The sequence below is a fragment of the Leptosomus discolor genome, chromosome 9, assembly GCF_034619465.1.
Source record: "Leptosomus discolor isolate bLepDis1 chromosome 9, bLepDis1.hap2, whole genome shotgun sequence".
In the NCBI taxonomy this organism is placed as follows: domain Eukaryota; kingdom Metazoa; phylum Chordata; class Aves; order Leptosomiformes; family Leptosomidae; genus Leptosomus; species Leptosomus discolor.
The window spans coordinates 20,857,602-20,881,203 of NC_141399.1; the positions used below are offsets into that span (position 1 = coordinate 20,857,602).

Consider the following 23,602-nt stretch of genomic DNA (forward strand, 5'->3'; position numbering starts at 1 on the left):
GAGAGCAGGGGAGAGATGGGGCTTGTGTGAGGCTGCTGAGAGAGGAGGATGTCCCACACCGTGGGGCTCTGGGCCTGTGCTGCAAGATCTCCTGCGTCCACCTTCTCCTTCATCCATGTCTGCTTCTCCCTCACTCATGTCTGCTTCTCTCTCAGCGTCAGCAGAGGAGAGTTTGGAGGAGACACCTCGGTGCTGCTACTGGGACAGAGACTCTCCAAATGCTTGCCGTTGACTTGCTCCATGTCTACAAGGAAGCAGAAGGCCCCTGACTCAAGGGAGCAGGGTGAGAGCAAAGTATCCCTCCCATAGCCTGGCACAGGCACAGCACTGCTGTGGCCTATCCTGCCCCAGGCCTGGGGACCATGCCCTTGACTGTCCCGCATTCCCTTATAGCCTCCAGTGCCATCTCGCAGCATGACGGCCCCAGCACCAGCACCTGGTCAGGATCAGGCCCTAACCACAGCTCCCCACACCTGGGACCAGCAGTACCAGTACTGCCAGCTAGCCGCCATTGGGGACCTCCGGCAGACCCCCAGCACTCAAGCGCTGCAGATGCTCCAGCTGCTTTAGCACTGTACGGACGCGAGGGCGCTTCCGCTTACAATGATGGGAGCAATGTCATCCCTACAGCTGGGCCAGAAGATGCCGTGACAGGACCCACACACCAGCACCAAGGCCTGAGAGTGGCACATCCAGCCAGGCAGTGCCGAGGCCATCCCACAGCATGCTGGTGCCCAAGACCAGCAGCCCAGGCACCACCACCCAGCCGCCATTGGGGACCTCCTGCAGACCCCCAGCACTCAAGCTCTGCAGATGCTCCAGCTCCCCTGGGCCTGTGTGGAAATACAAATGAATGGAAATACAAAGCCCAAGCATGGCACTTCTTTAGCACGTAACTAGTCACACCTGTATACGTCCCCAGTCCCCATCTTTTGATTTCTTTTGTTTTTTTTTTCCTTAAATAAATGTGCACCGAGCTGTTTCACAGTGCACAATGGAAAACGTGGCCTTTGTGGTCAACACCTTTGCAGGGCCCACACAGTAACACACCTGGAATAATGCTCTGACCACTAGGATTGCCTTTAAAAAAACAGAGAAACAAAAAACCCAAAACCCTAAAAACCCACCAACAACCACCAGAAGGCAGCAAAAAGAGATCAACTATTTATTATCTATAATGTTGTACCATATATAGCCCACGTCCTGAACAAGATGAGCACTGTAGAAATAACATAAAGAAAGTCCCAACATAGAGGCAAAAGCTTATCCTAAGCAATTTTGACAAAGAAACACCACTAATCCCACACGTGGAAAAAGGTGTACATGGACATCAGTATCTCCTTGTCAGAAAAAAAAGCGGATTCTTGTTGGCTATTGCAAGACACCAAAAGGAAAAATCAATATACCTGTGTATGCCTCCACATTGGTGACAGCCCCTTCTAACGGCAAGACTTCACTACCACAGCAACAGGTCCCTCCCTGCCCCAAGAAGAACAGACCACAACAGGTGCACACCATGCCTGACCCCAAGCACATAGTCCACGACCCACTGAGCATGCCCCAGACCCAGGATCAGAGGCTTAGACCCTCTGGAAAATTCCAGGACAGTACTGGGCACGCTCCCCACCAGCAGCTGCGAGGCATGGACATATAAACTGATTGCAAAGATGGAGCACGACACCACTATAAAAGGGCAGAAGCTGTGAAGCACAGGGGCTGGCCCTCTCTCTCATCTTTTTCTGCGGATGGGCCCCTTTGTTGTTGGACATCAAAGACACGAAGACCCCAAAGACGCATCGGATCGATGGGACGCCGAAGATCCATGGTAGCTATGTGGCGACTGTCTCTTTCTCTCTCTCTCTCTCCTCTCCCTTTCTTTTTCTTTCTCTTTCTCTCTTCTTCATGTGAACATTGGCAGTTCGATAAATCAAGTTAGCACTTGACTCCGTTTGAGTCTTTGTTCTGTTTCTGAGAATCACGAACCTGATTCACAATAAAACGTCTAATCGAGCATCACTCAGGAGTTAGGCTCAGCTGCCCCTAGCCACCCAGGATTACCTGAGGTTGGTTAGAAAGCAAGGGGGTTTAACTTCTGCCAAATTGTTCCACCGTTAGATCAGATCGCGACATTTTAAAATGGGCATCACGGACAGGATTCTCGGAAAACAGAATGTGTGCAATTAAGGTGTGACCTCCTGAGAGTGTAAAGGGGAGAAGCAGATATTAGAGTGTGTCCCTCTCAGGACGATATATCCCCTTTGTGTTAGAAAACACAGAAAATGTATTGATAATGTGTGGCCTTCTGCGAGAGAATAGCAGAAATTTGGTAAAATATTAAGGTGTGACCCTCTCAGAAAGAAATAACCCCCTTGAGTGTGCTAGGCAAAATGAGTAACCAAAAAGCAACCGATACACATAATCCCGTCTCTTTGCCAGCCGAAGAGATAGATAAACTCCATGATTTTTTGGAACTTTACCGATCTCGCCCCTTGCCTCAGTGACGAGTGCGGGTTAAAATCATTAGTTTCAGTCACAGAGCATAATAGATCGCACAAAAGTGCTGCTAAAAGAGGCCAGAGTAAGATGGGGGAAAGGGAAAGCCGTAATTTGTGCCGTGTTAGGTGCTAGCCTGGCAGTGGCGATAGAAGATAAATAACAACAACTTAGCCATACTGATACCATAATAAGCTCTTTGCAAATGGCGCTAAAGTCACTGCAACAACAATTAGATGAAAAGAGATGATTATTGGAAGAGGAAAAATACCAAAATGCTGTATTAAAAGGGGAATTACAAAGTCAGTTAGTAGAAGAAACAGCAGAGGCAGAGGAAGGACCTTTGAAAACAGGGATAAGACAAATCTACCCTCAGGAGGATTTGTGAAAGGCAAAAGAAAATACAGAAAGCCTTCTCTACACACACCCTTTGGTTAAAACTGAATACCTGTATGAGGGTAGTAATGACGACTTCCTCCAAGTAATTACTAAAGAAATTCCATTCACGGCAACCGAGCTAGCTAAACTCAAAAGGGAATTTTCAAGAACCCCAAAGGAGTCCAAAACAGAATATGTATGGAAGGTATCTCTATCAGGGGAAGATGGAATTTCGCTATCAGAAAAATCAGAAGAAGGTTATTGGGGACTGGGTGTATTTTTAACTACTGGCAATCACTGGGCCCGATGGTCGTTAACACAGAGGGCTGCATATTGGGCTGGAAGGCTCAATCCCATCGAAAGAAGAGATCCCCTTGCTACACCAACAATGGCAGATCGACTGGCAGAAAGTGTGCAAAGGCAGCTTGTCTCCAGGTGTTATATGACAGAGAACTTAAGCCCAGTCACAGTTCTCCAATGTTAATGCCTGTGGATCCAGAAAGAATGACCCCCCCTAATTCGGGGAATCCCCAGTTCCTTAAAACCTATTGGAATCCAGATCCAGGGAAAAATCCAAAATGCTTCAGAGGATAGAGACTCTGCTGCTTTGGAAGGAATGATCACCCCCAATCGCCAGGGATCAGGGAGAAAAATGCGGACTTGGGGAGAAGTAGCCCAAGAATCGATTAATTTTGGTGGGAAATACGGCCCCATAGGAGGAATGACACAAAGAACTGAAACTAAAGCCGTACGGGCTGCGGAATTAACCACTAAGCTGCAGCGGTCAGCAGAAAAGAAAGATTTGAGACTATTTTGGAACATTAACCCTGAAAGAGAAAAGCCATTGACTAGACAGGGACTTTGGCAGCTGGGAATACAGAAAGGTGTCCCCTGTGACTCGATGGATGGGCTCCCCACCCATAAATTAGAAAAACTTGTGTTAAAATGGTCAGGGCAAAAAGCCACCTTTGATTCTAATCCCTCCGCCTCACTCCTAATAGACCTTGGGGAGGGATTGGCCAAAGGGAAGATGACAGTGGGAAACTGAAACCTCCGTTTCCCGAAGGTGAGGGGGGAAATGGAGGGTGGATGTTTATTAGACAACTCACCTTAAATGAAAAAGGAGATTTGTTAATTACAATTGCAGCGGCACCTAGAAGACAACCAGTAGCTTTTCTTATTGACACAGGGGCACAAATTACTGCATTAACGTGAACAGTAGCAGAACAATGTGGGATCCCAATCCCGTCTAAAAGCTTAATCATTCTAAATGCTTTGGGGGAAACACAGACAATGCCTGTGGCCTCAGTAACCTTATGGTTACCGGGAGAGGAAAACCCTATGAAAACCATGGTAGCCATAGGACCCTTTCAAACCAATTTTTTGGGAATAGACATATTAAAAGAGAGACAGTGGCGTGACACCCAAGGGACTTGGTGGTCTTCTGGCATTCCCCAGATCAGCTAGTTAATTAAAATACCTTGGGCAGAGATGCGCCTATTGCAGACAGCACCTCTCCTTCCCCCCTCCCATATTACCTGTGTAAAACCTTACCCGTTGCCATCAGGGGCCCAAGAAGGGATGGCCCCAGTAACTGAGGAATTAAACAATTACCCATTCCCTGTACAACTTACCAGCATGGCCGGTACACAAACCTAATGGAAAATAGCAACTAACCATTGACTATCGGTGCTTAAAGGCAAATACTGGTCCCCTGACTGCGGCTGTACCCAACATAGCAGAATTAATTGCAACCATCCAGGAACAGGCCCACCCCATCTTAGCAATCATTGATGTGTAGGACGTGTTTCTTATGGTTCCACTTCAGGAGGGCAATACCCCCCCCTCCTTGTGTCATTAAAACTGCCCCTCCATTTTCTGAGGAATTACAAAACGTGTGGTTCACAGATGCCTCCGCCAGGTGAGAGGGCAAACAGTGGAAGTATCGAGTGGTAACTATTAATGTGGGTACTAACAGGGAAATAATGACTGTGGGTGAGGGTAGCGCCCAGGTGGGAGAATTAGTGGCAGTATGGAGGGTACTCAATAGCGAGGGAAAGACAGGAGCTCCAGTATGTATCTATACTGATTCATTTGCAGTATTCAAAGGGTGCACGGAATGGCTCCCTTTTTGGGAACAAAATAATTGGGAGATAAATCAAGTACCAATACGGCCGGGATGGGGTGGCGGTTCGCGGGGGCTCCTTGGGGACTCTTGGCAGGGGCCTCGGCCTGTCCTGGGCGGCAGGGGCAGGGGCCAGGGGTGGAGGCGGCTCGCCCCCCTGGCAGGTTGTTTTGCCAAGAGCCGCTCACCCTTGACACGCACCCCGCCGTGTGCTTCGGGGTCGAGGAGAGGCCCCGGCACCTCGGCTGCGGTTGCCACCGGCCGCGCAGCACTGCCAGCCCTGGGGCGCTGGGCTGGAGCAGAGCCCACGGCCCGGTGCGGGGCGAGGGCGCGCTCTGCTCGCCAGGCTCTTGGCGGAGGCTTCCTGCGGCGTGATCCACTCCGTCCCGCGGCGTTAGGGTTGCGTGAATGCCTGCAGGGCCAGTGGTGGTGAGCTGTGCCTGCCTTCTCGCAGGATGACCACTTGACTCTTCGACGTGGAGAAGAAACGAGTGTCGAGACGCTTGTCTGTTGGAGGGCTTGGCCACGTAGTTTCTAAGGCTGAACTGCGGGAAAGATTTAGCAAGTTTGGGCACGTTTTGGATGCAGAGATTATTACCAGAAAAAATGATCAGGGCAACAGTTTTGCATCATCCTTTAAAAGCAACTTAGTTTTCGATTTGTAGTGTGAAATGACAGTTTTGTGTCAGAGCCGCTGTGTTTTCAGGAAATAGCTTGATTGTCAGTTTTAAAGGAAAGACTGAAATTATACAGAAATTAACTGCGTGTTCATCATTGATCAGGGAACGCTATGAAAGCTTTTGCTTACATCACTGTCAGCATTTCCGATGCAGATCTTAGAAAGTGTAAGTACTTTAAAAAGTACTTTTTAAAAATTTTTTCTTTTTAAAGTAATTTATGTTTTTGAGCCAAGTGGCGTTGCTGATAATGCGTCTAATGTTGTCAAATCAGGGTGTGGTCAAGGTAGACTGTCCTAGGTTACAGTGTAAAATGTGCCAAAAGAAAAAAGTATTCTATTACCATCTTCAGGAGCTGTTGAGAGCAGGTGGGGCGGTGCTCCCTGCCTGCCCCCTCTGGACTATCTTCTGTTAATGGGCACAACAATGCCTTATCGTGTGACCCATCGATAACTCCCTCCTGGACTATCTCCTGGTACTGGCCCATCAAGGAACTGCCTCACGACTCCCCATCCCATTGTGAGATGCTCCGCCCGGGGGGGAAGGAGCCAAGCAGTCCATGCTAAATAAAAACTGAGATCTCGAACACCCTAGCAGCCTTCTTCCACTGGATTCCCAGAGGAGTTTTCCCCCCACTGGAGTTCCAGAGGACAAGAGCTACCTATCTACCACTGGACCTTCGGAGGAAGACCAGACCCTTTTACAAGATCACTGCTTCAACAGAACTACATCCATCGCTTCAGGAGGACTGCAGCCATCGTCTTATCAGACTGCTACTGCCACCCTAACAGAGTGTCACTTTGTATTTCTGACTCTGTCAGTGTAAACCAGTGGGTTGGTTTTTTTTCCCCTGCCTTGTGTTATATATATATATATATATATATATATATATATATATATATATATATATATTAGTAAAGAACTGTTATTCCTATTCCCCATATCTTTGCCTGAAGGCCCATTAATTTCAAAATTATAATAATTTGGAGGGAAAGGGGGTTGCATTTTCCATTTCAAGGGAGGCTCCTGCCTTCCTCCGCAGACACCTGTCTTTCAAACCAGGACATAGACCCTGTTTCATTCTGCTGTCTGTTCATTCCATGTTCTTTAAGCTGCCATTCAGTGGAAGTTGCTTTACTGGACTTTTCAGTAAGTGAGTGTAAGCAGATTGACAAGATGCCTTGTCACTGAGATGGGTGACTTATGAGTTTGTTCTAACCCTTTTCTGGAAAGGTATGGGAAGCGTGCTCCAAACGTTTTCATCAGGTCCATAAAACATTAGCAGTGACTTGATGTGAGAGGAAACCCAGAAGGAGAGTCTACAGAAAGCGTGCTTCTGTTGGAGCAGTTTTACAAATCCCCACATGGTTGTATTGCAAAACTCCTGGCAGGGTTATAGAACCACCCGTGTAACATGTGGCAGCGAAGTGGCAGATGAAGATACCTGTGCCCGACGAGAGGGGTTGGTAGTATGCCCTTGTACCTAGGGAATGCTGCCATTAGGAACAGGAAAGCTGTTTGAGAGCGAGTAAAAGCTCACTCAGCCCTTGACACTTGTCTTCCTTAAAGTCTGCGTACCACACTTTTCTCTTTGGTTTTCAGTACTCCTTAACTATGATTTTCAAAGTACAGAACACGTTAAGCAGAGAAGAGCCTGTCTGAGAGTAGTACAGAAACTTCAGGGTACCAGTATCTGAAATTTCAGGTTTGTGTTTGAACTGAAGTGTAGAAACTTGAATAACTCTTGAAGGCAGAACTTTAATTTTGCATGTGGTAATTTTGTGTAAGATTAGGGTGTTAGGCCTTTCATGTACGAACTTCAGTCAAGTGAATAGTGAGGTATAAGGTCGTGCTAGAGAAACTTCAAACTATCAGAGGAGGAAGTATATTTAAGTGTAAGGTCTATTTTTTTTAACGTAGAAGATAATCCTTTCCCGTCTCCTTGTTTTACAGGCATGTCAATTTTAAATAAAAAAAAACGGAAAGGGGGGACGCTGCAGATTGAGTTGGCCAAAGAAAGCTTTTTGCACAGGTGAAAATCAGTTTCAAAAAACGCACGTTGTTGCTCAAGTCACCCTTTTTCTGTTTATCTGATAATATTCTGGCTGTGCTTTCATGTGCTGTGCTCTTCTTCTTTCTGGCTTTTATTGACGTTGGTGGACTGTTGCTGCATATTAGATTCTGCAACATCTAGTTTTGCATCATTATTCCCTTGAAGGTGGCAGCTCTGTTAATGCCTTGAGTTGTGAATGGTTACTGTTCGGTGAGAGAGGATCACTGCCAGCTATAATTTGGCATGCAGGCAGACCTTTTTTCGTATGTGATGTATGTTTTGTTACAGGCTCACCATGGAGAGGGAGGAAGCAAAGCTGCAGGGAGAAAAGCCACAGAGAAACGACAAAGCATCTCTGTCAGAGTCACTGAAAAAGGCTGGAGTTGTAGACTTTCACATGAAAGCAGTACCGGGTGCAGAGGTGCCAGACCGTAAGGTGCGGTGGGGTAGATGTATAGGGAATTAAACCAAAACAAAAGCCAGGGTCGGGCACAAGCCTATTACATCTAAATGTACGTGCAATCTCTCTGCTTGATGTAAAGAAAGGTTTAAGTGCGACTGTCCAACTTGTGATGAGTGGCCTAAAGGACTACCTTATGCGTAGCCATGTAGGATGCTCCTGTCATTCTTTGTAATGGCGGGGAATAGTCTTGATCACAGTGTCCTCTCTTGTCGTGTTAAATCAGTAAATGCTTTATTACCTGTGCGTGTTGGGAATACCTTCGTGTCACCCTTGAAAGCATGTGAAGAGAATGTGTGTCTTGTTTTTATACAGCGTATATATTTTTGATGGCTGGGTTGTCAGGATGTGATCTCTGTGCTTCAGCACGTTCAAGATCAGGGTCTACCCGGGCTTACAGAAGTAGGGTTTAGAATAAAACCCTTGAACGTGCAAATCTAGGCAACAAAAATTCTGTTTACGACAAAGTTTTCAAAATTGTTTGCTAAGCGCAGAGTGTTTTTGGAGAGCGCTGGGGGGATTTTTAATTTTTTAGCGGGAAAGGGGAAAAGGGCAAGATAATACTGATCCTGTCTGTATAGTTACCACCATTCATTCATAAACCAGAAGCCTTCTGTTAAAAATAGTACTTGTAAAGTAAAAAATTTAGTTCTTTATTGTCAGTCCTTCTTTGCAGGTTGTAGAAATTTGGTTGGCTGGTTGGTTTTGGTGTGTTCTTTTTCTGAGAGGGAAGCTGCCTAAGTCGCACAGTACAAATATATCTCACTTAAGAGAGTAAGCAAAAAAAGAATTGGGCACAGGTGATTCTTTACTAGTGCTTCTGTTATCCAAGAATATGCATCTTGTTTTATTCCAGGGTTACTGCCATTCCTTTTTTGTTTGACACTGATTATTTTTGTTCTCTTTTAGAAGTGGGTTGTTGGTAAATTTGGCAGAGTCTTGCCTATCCTTCACCTTAGGAGTCAACAAAAAAATAAAATATCCTTTTCCTATTGGTTGGGCATAGGCACAATTCCCTTCTTTCTTTCGTCGTATGGCGAAGCATTTGCTTAACGGTCTTAATATCGACTGCTATGTCAGACTTGATTTATTCAATCCCCTGGGCAAATCTTGTGGTAAATTTGTGCGACGCGAATAATTTTTTTCAGCTGCAAGGGAGTGGCTTAAATGCTTGTGGCGGTAACATTGAAAAGGACTCTTTGTTACCTTTCACGCAGAATTTAGCCTGTTCGTAAAGACTGGAAGTCTGCTTGTTGAAAGAGCCGTGTTCTTTTAATTCCTTAACTCAGACCAACATTGTGAAATATGACCCTTCGAAATACTGCCATAACCTGAGAAAGCTGGAGCCAGACTTGGCAGATGTAGTTCCTGTATCCGGGCTGACCTGGCACTTGGAAGGGAGAGATGACAGCATAAACAAGAAGCGGCAAGGAGAGTTCCCTGCTACTAAGAAGCCACCTAAAAAGCTGAGGCAACTGGGCAGTGAGGCTCTGAATGGAGCAGTAGTTCTCTCCTCAGGGTGCCAGTCACATTCAAAAAACACAAGCTCACCACAGCTAGCTCAAAGATCAAAATCCAAACCCAATGAGAAGTCTAAATTGCCTCCAGCAAGGAGTCCTAATAGTAAAAAAACAGAGAGAGGTTTACTATCAGATAAAAGCACTGTTTCTGGAGTTACAGCTCAAAATAATAGGAGTGTTTCTGGTGGTGACATTGATTCTGAAGAGGAAATCAGGGCAATGGTAAAGAACGAGAGAGAAATACAGAAAGCTGAACATGTTGAGACTGAAAGTGGCCGCTTGGAAATTGTTGGGGCTAATTTTGAATTAAAAGACAATAGCCACTGGTCCTTAAGCAATCTAGATGCCATGAAGAAAGCTACCCAAGGAGGTTATAGAGAGAAGGAGATTATGGAATGCGAGAATGGTTACAATTCAGCAGATACAGATGAAATTATTGCTGAAAGTAAAACTCCAGATCGAAGTAGCAGGGAAACTGCAATTTTAGAAGATTTTAAACAGGTGAAGGTGGAAAATAAAGAACTATTAACTAACAGAAGACATGGTTTGGGAAGTGACTCCTCACTGAAAACTCACAATTTAAAAGAAGAATGCATTGGAAAAAAAGGGAAAATGAAAAAATCCAAAAGTTCTGCCTTGCGGAGTACGGCAGTTAACAGTGCAACAAAGACAAGGGATAGCGAAAGCTCTTCTTCAGAGCCTGATAAAGGGGAGTCTGAAATCACTTCTGGTTATGAATCCACGATGCAAAACTGTCACCACTTAGCCCTTACATTGGATGACTTAAAAGCATTAGCTACTGAGAAGCTGGGGACTCTAGTAGAAGAATCGGGCAGTACACAGAGTTCTAGTCAGCACAGTGCTGAAGAAGATCCTATGGGTAATGTTGTGAATAAAACAAAACTTTCAAAATTTCCCCCTGCAGTTAAAAGGAAACATGTCTGTCCTGAGAGAGCCGTCCTTTGTATTCGCTTGAAGGCAGCAGTAAAAAGAGACAAAACATGGGTTGTGAACAGCACAAGGAATTGTCGGGTGCTGCCTCCTTAGCAGATGAGAGAGATCAGCCTGTTTCCAGGCAGTGTCTACGAGGAAAGAGCAAAGATGTGAGTTCTTTACAAGACAACCAAAATTCAGAGCGTGGGGGTGCTGCTGCTGATACTGAAGAGGAGCACAGCGATGTGGACAGTAAGGCTGCAGTGTCACAGAAACATGTTAAACGACCGTTTTAAAGCCCAAAACTGCTTTCACAAAAACTGAAGAGGGATGTAAGCAATAAAAATCGAGACTGTGAAGCTAATAAATGTGAGAATGGGAAGAGAAGCCTTCTGGAAAATAAGGAGCTTTGTCTTCATGCCACTGCTTCCAAGGAACCTCGTACAAAAGAGAAGGATAACCAGAGGAGGCTGGCAGCTCTAGAAGAGAGACAAAGAGAGAGAACTGGAGAAGCAGCTCATTCAAGGAGCTTTTTCAAATCTGGTAACTACACTCGCAACTTATATCTGAATCGTACGCAGTAAAATAGAGAAAAAGGGAAATTAATAGGTGTCGCTTAAGGTATTTTAAAATCATATTCTGGAATTTCTGACCACATTGCCAGTTTTCTTTTGAGTGTGTGCAGAACGATGCGTACCTAATGGTTGAAGTGTCTCTAGAATTGCAAGAGGAGTGGTAGTTTGCTCCTTTTGTGTTGTGGAAATGTCTTTTAGATGTTGATGTGTGACTGTAGCAAGTATTTGACATGTTTGACCTGACAGTTTCACTCTTACATAGGATAGCCAGCCAGCAGGCAAGCATGAACATGTCCTATTCAATTCAGATGTGGAAAGTGAAGCTGAAGTAAGGAGTTTGGGAAATGCGCACGAAGAAGTAAGTGTTACTGGGGAAAAAGTCCAGTATGCTGTAAGGTAACTCCGTATCCTCGTGACTGTTCCTTTTATTCTGAAGACTGTTTTTCGTAGTGAAGTTACAGAAAAGAGTAGACAAGGTGTGAATGAATATAAATGATTCTTCTTTTTTTGCTAACTTGAAACAGGTTCCAAAGAACTTAACCATGCACCTGGTGAAGCTGGAGAACTCAGAGAATTTGTAAGGAGACTTGTGTAAAAGATGTTCTAACTTGGATTAAAAGGGAAGGCGTTTAAGTTACAGGGCTTACGCATTGTTAGTTTTGAAATTTCGCTGCTTTTGGTCGAAGGAAGGGGAGGAGATTTGGCTTGAGTAGCATAGAAGGACGCATTGCTCTTTCCAGCGCCGTGGACAAAGCATCTGTACTAATGGGGTGTCGTGTTTTTTAAGTGATATTAGGGTCCAGAGGAGTTGTGTGGGACTTCTTCCTCTTTGCACTTAGCTAACTGAGACCTTACTTGGCAGACTCCTTAGGATTTTACCACCGTGCTTTCAGGACAATTAAGTATTTTTTGGGGACTAGAACTTCCTGTATCGTCCTGTTCGCAGTCACCTCTCTGCTAAAGCCTTCAACCGTTCATTTTGCTTTGTTGGATATTTTCTTCATGAACGTAGTACGATTAGGACCATTGTCACTATTTAAGGAAAACCTTCTTTTCTCTTTTTTCCTTATGTTTTGCACTTTTTTTTATATACATCTCTCAGGCTGTATTTAGAATCCCTGCCCTGTATTTTTCCTTTTTTTTTTTTTTTCAAAAGAACCCCTGATTCTTTGGAAAATTGTTTTAAAGCCATGGAGTGCTTGCCTTTTGTTGTCACTGATACTTAGCAACCGACTGAAACTATGTCCTAGAGGTTATACCATAAATGGGGCATGTTCAGAAAGGGTTTAATTAGACATTGATATTTTTAAGTTAATCTCCCTTGACATAATCAGAAAGTTGAATTTTTATACCCAAGTCTCTTGTATTGTAAACCCTGACTTCCCCTTTACATGGATATTTTGCCTATGCTAAAAGTTAACGGTCATGTTAAACAGAATTGTGCAAGGTGTCTATACAGTGTAAGATTTGAAGTGCATGGGTCAGTGAGTGAGCTGGTTGTTATGGAAGTCCGCTTTTTCAGATACACTGCAAAGCACATGAACAAAGTTGATACTGACTTACTTATTTTCTCCAACTTATGTAAACAACTGTTTTTCTGTATTTTGTTTCTGTTTAACAAAGGAGGAACCTGCTTCTAAAATTTTGGGCAGACTGTTTGAAATTAACGAGGATAAGCAAGATGATAGAGACAATGAGAGGTTCAAAATCAAGCCCCACTTTGAAGGCAAAGCTGGTGAAAAAGTGAGTGAACCCATGTCTGTAGTTCAGTTTTCTTCTAAGTCTCCACAACGCCGCTTCAGAAGACCGTAATATGTTCAGCATACTGTCTGAATATGATTCTGACAAACTTGCAAGAGAATTCTCTTAAAAAGAGGTGACAGTAGCCACCAAGCAAGTAGTGTGTGTTGGGGAGCGAGAGGAGTTTCTCTGATGCCATCTTTGAACGCAGGGAAATTTCTGGAAAAGGCATCGAGAGCTAAAGGTTATTAGTGTGTGGCCATCATTATAGTAAAAAAAAAAAAAAGTTACTGCATGTTGATGATTTTCTTCTTCAGTGCTTCATAGGGTCTATTTCATGTTGTCCAGCTCTTGGAATTGCAGTCGCGATTTGGCACCGATGAAAGGTTTCGCGTGGACGCTCGTTTCCTTGAAAGTGACAGTGAAGAAGAAGAAGGTAAACCTGGTCTTACCTGCTGGTACATGATGGTGCTGGAGCTGTGTCATGGAGCCTTCATCTTGGATGCATGGAGCAGCTCGTGGGCTGCTTTTGCTTCTTTGGTTATTCCTTAAAGCAAGTAACCCAGCTCTGTTGCGGCTGTACGTAGTACATGTTAGTAGCTGTACTTTCTTGCAAAAAGTGTTTGTCATAGCTGAATGAGACATCCTAGGTTGATCGATGGACATTTGAAGATATTTTTTTGATACAGGATGATACCAGAATGTGTTTATTCATGTGTTTTGCAGGGTAGCTGGTGACTTACTAAAATGAACTTCTTGACCATGACGTTCATTTGAACTGCTTGCGTTGCCGTCATCCTGCAGCCCGTGGCTAATTTGGCAGCCTTAGAAAGAAAGAGTTTTATTATTTGGTTTTTTTAAACAGCAGAAGGCAGAAAAGCTGAAAAAGGCCAAAAGTTTTAAATATTTATTTTTTCCACCCCTTACCAAAACCGGAATTGTTAACCTGGTTTTCAGGGTTCAGAATTTGCTTCTGAAAATTACATTTTTGCCTAGTTCTGCTACTCCCTTTGTTGCTTTAATGTGATTTTCTGTACAGCGTCTGTCAGTGGCAAAGCAGTTGCACAGTTATTTGATGTAAGCAGGGAAGGGGTTAAGTAACTGATCTGATTTTCACGTGAAAGAGATGCCTGTGACATTTCTAATTAAAAACTTTCTGCAGTGCAGGGGAGAAAGCTTCTGAGTAGTTTTACAATACAGTGACATGTTGATATGTGCAAACTCTTGTAGTACTATAGTAATGTTAGATATCAAATATCGTAGGCTTACTTGGGTCATAGCAGGGGGGAAAAATGCGTTTATTTTTCTCTTGGCAGAGACAAACATCTTGAAGGCAGGTGATGAGGAAGAAGTGCTTGCTGTGGAGAAAAGAAAAAATCTGCAAATACTGGGAAGCCTCTTGGATATCAACCTGGAACACCCAAAGTCAACTAAAGCAGCCACAAGTGCTAAGAGATTCAAGTATGAATCATCCATTGTTAGAAAAGAAGTGATTTTAGGAAGGCTTCATTTTTGCCAGTGTTTCACAACTGAAATTTCTGCCTAGCTGACTGAGAAAAGCATTTCCTTCTCTGTTGTGTGCATTTGAAGTCAGTCTTTAATGCAGCGTCCCAATAGATTACCCAACTGGCGATTACCATTATTTTAGGTGAAAAAAGTATCAGTTGCCTGCTTGAGTTTCTTCTAGCTGGTTTTGAATGATTGGATTGTTGCTTATGGAAATCAGTATTTTAGTAAGTCCTTGCCTCTGTAAGATACAGTTCTGTTCTGTGGAGACAAGCTTAGGTGGCCAAAGATGATGTGAGTTGCGCAGTAGGTCAGTAAGTTAGAGTCTAACTTCCGCAGCGGGCAGTAAGGTGGTTGTTTCCTCTGGCCTACAGGTGATTAGCCTCAAGCTTCTTTTTCAGTGGAGAATTTTAATTTTTTTAATTTCTCTTATTTCTGATTTTGAGAAATTTCTTCATTAGATGAGGAATTTGTTACATGTTGCTGTGGGGCATCTGTCTGGGATGAAATGTTTTCATACTGTTAGGATTTAGCAACAATTTGAGGTTTATTAATGGTTTGAGGTAGGTCAAAAGGTTGAATTTTAGCAGCTCTTAATCATCAATCGATGCAAGGTTTAACAAGGTAATTTAGTAGAATATATTCTGATTAAAACAGTGACTTAGTTACAGATTTGAGAATGACAAGATTCACACCAACTTATTACAAGGAATCCCGAATTAAAGCATATATATGTACGCAGCACAAACGCCCACGGACAGACCGACTGACACGTGGATAGGTAGAAAGGTGAAGATAAATTCTAACGAAGCCAGCCTCTTCCCTCTTTGAGTTTTGGAGTAAATACAGTGCATCGGCATTCCTCAATGGATGATGACGGGGTCTCAAGAAGGGTGATTCTCGCCCCAACCAGTTGTCAGCAGTACCTGAGAGGCGTCCCAGCTCGGGGGAGGTGCTGGTCACAACCCACTGCGATCCAGGAAAACTCAGAGGGCCTCACTTGGGATTGCTATTTATAGGGTCTGAGATAATTGACTTTGGTCGGGTACTTTCCCGTTTCGGCCCCACTCAGATGATGTAATGTTGTGGTAATTCCCACCAGTTGCGCCAGCCCAGAACTCACTAGATCTTGGAGTTCTGGTATCACTCCCTTTGGGCCACAACCCCGGTACAGATGCACTAGGCCTGTCTGTCACTGCTGTTCTTCAAACACGGGGGAAAAGCGGGAGCCGGGTACGTGAAGGGGGTGCCTTAACGCTTTGGTCACTGTGCACAGCCTGGGTACAGACATGCTGGGCTGGCAGGCATTACTGCTTCCCAGACAACAGGAGGGGCAGGACAAGCCCTAGCGCTCCGGTCCGCTGCCTTTTGCAGTCTATGCCTGACTTGCCCTGGGTTGGTGTGCGGCCCAGGGAGAGGGGATCACATCAAGTGCTGAATGGCCCGGGAGCCAGGGGAGAGTCCGCCACAGCATGCTCTAGCCTTCGTTAGAGGAGGATGAGGTAGGTCTGGAAATGTGCTGTTGGAAGTACGGTGACATCTAAGCATGTGCTTCAACAGAAATTGGTCTGTGGACTGACTCGGCGGAGGTTAGTGGTGTTAAGGGTAACGCAGTAGTGTGCAATTAGTGAATTTTTACTGGCAGCCACTATTGGAGGTGCCTCAACTGACTGCTGACTGCTAAATACCGTTGAGACTGCTGCGCAATCGTCTTTCGTTCTATGACATCTGTACACTTTTTCGTGTGTTTTCTAAAGACTGAGCAGAGGGGGAAATAACCTCTGCAACCCCAAAGGTCATGTTAGGAAAGTCTGGGGAATGACTGTGTTCTCTAATGCCCGGTTAATGATACTGTATGTAACCATTTAGTAGCAGTTAATTTTCGCTGCAAGCATTAATTTAGGGGGAGGAGGGGAAAGAAGTGATCACCTTCTTGCATTGCCATAAGGCAGCATTGGCCTTGCTACGCTAGTATTGCGGTCAGTCTAAACCTTAGACTGCTGTAGCTGAAAGTCCCCAAAATGTTTACATTTTGAAAGGTGGGCACAACGGGGTTTTGTTTGTTTTTCTTGGGTTTGTGTTTTTTTTTTTTTTCCGTGGACTATTTGGATTCATGCAATGTTTGGGACTCGAAGAAAGAGCTAGAGATACTGCTGTGGATAGCTATATTGTTAGAGCTCCTCAAAAGATAAACAGGTGCAGGTGTAAACTTACTACATAAGACACATGACTTGAGGTCTGTGTTTTACATGAAATCCTACAATTTGATTAAAGCCGCTTCTGCTTGTAATTTTTCCTGACTCAGACACTGACTAGCAGGTATTTTCTAAATGCCAGTTAGGTTTTGGCTTAGTTTGGAGCTTTTTTGGTAAAGAAGCCAATGTTGAATTTGAATCTGACTATAAAGGTTTAGGGTAGCTTTCAGATGAGCGTTTGGAACGTCCCGTGGTTTTTTCTTTTGCTTTCTATTTCTGTAGAGATATTAATGCCCTCCGCTATGATCCCACACAACAGGACCATGCAGTTTTTGAAAGGAAACGAGGTGCTACAGAAAAAGAGAGGTAATATTGCGGCTTGGTAACTATATTGTGATGTTTCTTCCTGTGGAAAGATGGCTATAGCAGAGGGCTGAGTTTGAAACTATACAGACTGCTCTGGTTTTTTCTTTAGTTTTCTCTGTTAGTGCTAAAATCAAGATATAACAAGAATTGTGACCACTAAGACCACCATGTAATGTCATCTTTTTCTTTCTGTCCAGCTGCTCTCTGCACACTATTTTCTGTCTTACTTTCTCACCTTCCGTCTACGCCTTTTGCTTCAAGATTTGCAAATCTGTGAGGAAAAAAAATATTAGCTCTTAACATTTGTTTTGCCAGAAAAGAAACCTGTCCTAGGTTTAACAAGTCCAAGTGCCAGGTCCTGCACTTGGGTCACAACAACCCCATGCAGCGCTACAGGCTTGGGGAAGAGCGGCTGGAAAGCTGCCCGGCGGAAAAGGATCCGGGGGTGCTGGTCGACAGCTGTCTGAACACGAGCCGGCAGCGTGCCCAGGTGGCCAAGGAGGCAAACAGCATCCTGGCCTGTATCGGAAACAGTGGGGCCAGCAGAAATAGGGAAGAGATCATGCCCCTACGCTGGGCACTGGTGAGGCTGCACCTCGAATGATGTGTGCAGTGTTGGGCGCCTCACTACAAGAAGGACATTGAGGTGCTGGAGTGTGTCTAGAGAAGGACAATGAAGCTGGTGAGGGGTCTGGAGAACAGGTCTTATGAGGAGTGGCTGAGGGAACTTGGGTTGTTCAGTCTGGAGAAGAGGAGGCTGAGGGGGGACCTTATTGCTCTCTGCAACTACCTGAAAGGTAGCAAGGTGGTGTTGGTCTCTTCTCCCAAGTAACTAGCAGTAGGACGAGAGGAAATGGCCTCGAGCTGTGCCAGGAGAGATTTAGATTGGACATTAGGAAAAAGTTCTTCACTGAAAGAGTGGCCAAGCTTTGGAACAGGCTGCCCGGGGAGATGGTGGAGTCACCATCACTGGAGGTGTTCGAAAAACCTGTAGTTGTAGTGCTTCAGGACATGGTTTAGAGGGCATGGTGGTGTTGGGTTGATGGTTGGTCTTGATGATCTTTGATGGTCTTGATGGTCTTTTCCAACCTTAATGATTCTATGATTCTAAATAGCTGAATTTACATGCTATCCCGTATTAAGTGAAAAGTCGAGATGTGGTTAATTATGAAGTAGACTTGTTCCTGCCTTTAGAGTCAAACCTCAGATGTTTCCCCACCTCTTACCCTCAAAGGGTGGATAAATTGCAGGAGATGAAAAGAAACGGGTTGGAAGTCTAAACCAAAAGGCTACTCACACTGCCCTATAAACCTGTTTCTGGCAATGGGAAATATCCTAGTGCCAGAATCTGGAATTGCTAAGAAAGAAGGGGAAAAACAAACAAAACCCCAACAAAATAAAACCACAACCCCACCAAAAGCCACCCAAACCTTAAAAGTGAACTCTTCATTAATGTGCGCAGCTAAGTTTAGGAGGACATTAATAGCAAGGTGGTGTCTTAGGGAACCTTTCTTTTAAAAATCTACGTACTGTGTTACTGTCCTCTAACAATCTCATTTCAGCAAAGGTAAAAGGAAGAAGAAGAGGGAAGAGAGTGAGAAACTGCCTGAAGTGTCCGAAGAAATGAATTACGATGTTGCTGTTGATTTGTTGTTCAGATCTTCAAAGAGCAGATCAGAAAAAAATTAATACTGTGGGACAAAGACGATGCAGAGGACTCTACGCCACCTGACCATTTGGGACCCAACGTTGGGAGTAACGTAGCTCAGGAGTCCAGTGGTTTCACGTTTTCCTTCTTTGGAGACATGGAGGAGTCGGGTGTAAAAGAAGGTAACAGCAGCACATCTGTAATAGTACAGTTTCTACTGAGCAGCTTCTGTCAGGCACTGTAGGGTAATACAGTGTGTAGAAATTCAGAACGCAGGTGATTTTCAGAGGCAAAAGTCAGTAATTATGCAAAATCATTATGATCTTTTCTTAAACTTGCCGAGATTGTTGTAATTAAATCACACTTAATTCGTCCTTGCTTGCTTGCCAGGAGTTTTGAAAGGGATGTTTTGAGAAGCAACTATTATTTAATTGGTTTTTGAACAGTGATGGAAAAACTTGTTGTCATTCACTAGATTTCTCAAATAAACAGGGAAGAAGATGATGTACAAGTCATGTTTCATATGAAGATCCGACAACATTTTATTATGTGCTTCATTTTATTATTGTACCTCTGGAATTGAAACTCAATGACACATGATTATTGGGCTGTCCTAAGCCAAGATAAAATCACATGTTATGAAACCATGTTTAAAAAATCTGAAATCAAGTCACTTAATAAGCAGTAATGTAGGAAATAAAAGAAACTGTGTGAAGTTAACTAAAATAGCAAAAAAAAAAAAAAAAGGCTGACACACCTGGGTCTCTTAGCCTGGAGGAACACTGAGAGGGGATGTTATCAGCGCTTATAAATACCTAAAGGGCGGGTGTCAAGAGGGCAGGGCCAGACTCTTCTCAGTGGTGCCCAGCGACAAGACAAGGGGCAGCGCGCTGGCACAAACTGGAGCACAGGAAGTTCCATCTCAATGTGAGGAAAGCCTTCTTTACTCTGAGGGTGACAGAGCCCTGGAACAGGCTGCCCAGGGAGGCTGTGGAGTCTTCTTCCCTGGAGATACTCAAAACCTGCCTGGATGCAGTCCCGAGCGACCTGCTTTAGCAGGGGGGTTGGACTAGAGAGATGATCTCCAGAGGTCCCTTCCAACCCCTGCCACTCTGTGATTCTTTGAAAAGAACCACTCACCCCCCACATTTCTGCTGACTTCAGGAAGTATTCAGTGTCTTCTAAATGCAGTAATACAAGTTTCAGAATGTGTAAGAGATCTCTAGTACAAAGTGGAAAGTATCTGAGCGGAGATGTAGTTCAGAGTTCACAAAGTTCTTAGCTCTGAGAGAACCATGCTTGAGCACTGTGTCTTATATTTGGTGTTATGAATAATTACTGGTTTATATTGTGTAAGAGTCCTGTTTGGTGTCAACAGGGCCACTGTGCTAGCTGCCATATTGCCACAAGCAGAAACAGCGGTCTCTCTTCATTGCACATACCTCAGTTCCTTAGGTGACGTTTGTGATTATTTTTTGTTGTTTTTTTTGTTTAACCTGACTTTAGATTGTGTGTGTCATGTGGAAACCATGAAGGGAGAACATGTGGATAATTTCTTTTTTCTGAGCACAAACCATGGGTGTTCTGTGGACAATTTAAACTTGAAACGCTCGCTTTTTCCAAAGTAGAATTATCCCATCTTTCTCTTGAATAAAATACTGTTTATGTTTCATAGTCTACTTACTGTTGGATTTATAGAACGGTTTATATTACCAGAGGCAGTATAGGAGCTGTCTTCTCTGTTCTGGTCATCAAGACAAGTACTGTGCTTATGTACTATAAGAAAAGGGTACCATAGGTTTGTAATCTCAGTCCTTTTGGCGAGGTGAAGTAGTAAGGGCTCAGGTGAATGTTTAAGTTACCATGTGTAAACTGGCCTTCTGGCAACTGGCTGTGTATACTATAGGCAGTAATACATACATGAAAATAACATTGCTTAAACACACAGACAGAATAAGCTACAGCATTATGAGTTTCTTTGCAAAGGAACTTATTAAGATAGTTCATGGTGAAGGAAAGCTTTTATGCCAACTTCTGAAGCTAAAATTAGGAAGAGGCACAATTCCTCCCAACTCGGTTGATAGCGATTGTTAGGTTGGAGTGACTTGATAGAACCCTGAACCCTAACAACAAGCTTCAGAAGGACTCCTGCACTTTTTCCCTGTGCTGTGATGAGACTAGTCGTGAATTTTGAGGTTGAATTTGTGGCAACCGAGAAAGCCTTTATGAGAAAGCAAACTAAATTCATACCTGCCCAGAGGGTGCTAGAAAACCTGGGAGGGGAGGTTTCTGTCCTTCTTAAACCTGTCTTCTGCAATTTAAGTATTTCACCATGAAGTAGAAATTTTTACTGGCAAGTAGGGGAATAATCTGATTTGGTTTTGGTTTTGTCTTTTTTTTCCCTAATTGTCATATTCTTGCAGAGCCCTACATACTTGAAACAATAAAACCTGTAAAAGTCACATGGCAAGAAGATCCACATTTTCAAGACAGCAGTTCTGAGGGTGATGATGAACCAGAGGCATCAGAAAGTGAAAGGGACAAAGAAGTGCAAGTTATATTTGTATTTGTTGTCTGCTTGGTTGTAGTAGTGTGATGCTGTGAGGATATTAATAGCAGCACTCAGGTCACGGGAAACTAACCTCTTCATTCCACGTCTCTGAACAATGGAAGTTGTCTTAGGAAACCGTTCCTTGCTGCACAGAATGTAATACTCAAAAATCCCAATACCACACTTGATTTGGAGTTGGATATAAACCCTGAGTTTCTAGATGAGTGCATGAGAACTTAACTGGGGAGTGGGTTTGCCCGAAAGTCAAATAAATATTAAGTTTTCTTAAGAAACTACCTTTTATGGAAGGCTGTATTTGGTTACTACGCAGCAATGTTCTTCAATGCATAGTGTTTCTCTGAAGCATTAAAGCTTTAACTTGGGTTAATGGAATTTGACAGTAAGTTGTATGACGTTGAATTTCCTTTGTGTTTGTCTAGGTTTTTCTCTTTACTACGGACAGAAAGAGCTAGATTTTTCTTCTTTTGCAATGATGATGAACAACTAAGAGGTACAACAGAACTTATTCGCCTCCTGTTTTGAACTCTTACTGAAGTTCAATGAGAAAAAAACACCGCATAGAGATTAATTTTTTGTCCTTTAAACATAGATGAGACGTTTAAGAAAAAAAAATAAAATTGCAAATTTCCATCATTACTTGTGGTATAAATTGTGGTAGCACATCCCACAAGAAAGTCCTGGTAAAATAAGTGCTGGACAGCTATCTTGCTTTCCTGCTTTCAGATAATTGCCTAATACGTGGCTGCTCTTTCAGGGCATACCAAAAAAAAAATAATCTCTTGACAAGTTATCTAGCCATTTTGGATCCTTTCAGGCATATATATGATCTGTAAATTTTTTCTGTGTTTCTGGTGTTATTGTTAAGAATATTGACTATTCTTATTGGCCACGTATGCCCACATGGTTCTTGATCCTAAATGATGTGGTTTTTTTTTCTTGTGAATATAGCAAATTTCATAGTTTAAAACCAAACAAAACATACACACACACACAAAAAAACCCCAAACCCCAAGGAAAAAAGAAACAGACTAAAAAATCGCCAAGCAGCCCACAGGCCACCAAAAGAATTGCTTTTGATATTTTACAAAATAAATTATCAAGACAGCCTTAAATAATGTTTGTTTCCTGAGACATGTTAGATAACTGTCATTAAATGTATGTGTAAAAGTTACTGTGTTAATGCAGTTATTGTACCGTAATCTTCCAGCCTATCTGATTTACAGTGCCTGTTAACATTGAGCTCCGAATCCTTAGTAGGCGTAAGTTTTCTTGGGAGACGTGGGATAACGGTGCTGAGCTTGTAACGAAACAGATGCTGTTTGACTGCAATTTGTATTTCAGCATATTAAGGAAAACTGCTGCTGCCTTTCATTTTTCTTAGTATGCAAGGCTGTAACAGATAACATTTCTGTCAGAGGCAACTACATTGTCGGGGCAAGAGAGGAATATGAGGAATAGGCCTTCTGACTTCATTGCTCTGTTGCTCATGAGATTTACAAATAGGAGCGTATTCAGAAGTGTTTAACCATATTAATTTGTTCTTTGTTTTGTGCAGAGGGCTCCAAGTTATTTTGTGGATCACTAGATCTCGGTGAAAAAAAGATGGTTGGGAACACAGACGTAGATTATTGCTTGAGGTGGATATTTTAACGTCGGTTACTTGGTGAGTGCAGCTGAAAGCTCAGCATGAGGCGGGAACATGGCTGCTTATTTGCTTAATCTGCATTAAAAAATACTTCAGGACCTTTAGAAGTGCTTAAAACTTTAAAATTACTAGGGAACTAAAAATCTGTAGTATAGAAGTGTGTGTAACATTGTGTTGTGATGTCCACTTAGGGAAATTACCGAATCTGAGCAGTGTACAGGACCAGTTACTTTACTACAGGTAAAAAAAAAACGTTTGAGACAAACCAGTGAATGTAGGAACTTGTCATAATATTATGTTGAAATTTAAATATTTTCAGGAATGCTGGAAGAAGCATAAGGATGCAAGAAGGAAAGTGAAAGCAAAACAAATCTTTCTTCTCTTACTGGTCTGAAAGATTTGGTGTTTCTTCTTTGGAGAAATTAGAGAAAAATGCTCCTTTCAAAATTCTAGTCTTTCAAAGATCTAATAGGGAACAATATTGGAGAAGACTGTTAAATTTGGAATGCATTATTTCCAGAGTAGAAGTTTGTGAAAATACATCTATAACAGGGAAGATGTATGAAATGGGTAATTTCTGTTTCTTCACTGAGCTGATTTTTCTACTTTTTAAGGGAGTGTGTATGTTAATAAATGCTAAGGACAACTGCTGTATGCTTGTTGTTGAATGAATGATATTTTTACATATAAGGTCTTGTCCTTATGTCCCTTGGGTC

At 43.2% G+C, this 23,602-nt stretch overlaps 2 protein-coding genes across 2 annotated transcripts; both read left to right on the forward strand.

Annotated features, from left to right (window-relative positions):
• Window positions 1-1,516: 1,516 nt before the first annotated feature.
• LOC147414884 (uncharacterized) lies at window positions 1,517-3,919 on the forward strand. Its single transcript, XM_086470661.1, is given in 4 exon segments — window positions 1,517-1,607; window positions 2,784-3,284; window positions 3,287-3,381; window positions 3,383-3,919. Coding segments are annotated over 4 exon segments (1,224 nt in total).
• A 1,875-nt stretch (window positions 3,920-5,794) lies between these two features.
• LOC147414885 (nucleolar protein 8-like) lies at window positions 5,795-23,280 on the forward strand. The gene is given in 19 exon segments (XM_086470663.1): window positions 5,795-5,841; window positions 7,627-7,705; window positions 8,015-8,162; window positions 9,096-9,164; window positions 9,482-10,657; window positions 10,660-11,129; window positions 11,131-11,182; window positions 11,477-11,572; window positions 12,838-12,957; window positions 13,303-13,390; window positions 14,271-14,415; window positions 16,938-17,021; window positions 18,584-18,705; window positions 18,708-18,851; window positions 21,093-21,219; window positions 21,661-21,731; window positions 22,797-22,835; window positions 22,838-22,878; window positions 23,206-23,280. Coding segments are annotated over 18 exon segments (3,144 nt in total). The 5' UTR covers window positions 5,795-5,841; window positions 7,627-7,628.
• Window positions 23,281-23,602: the final 322 nt, after the last annotated feature.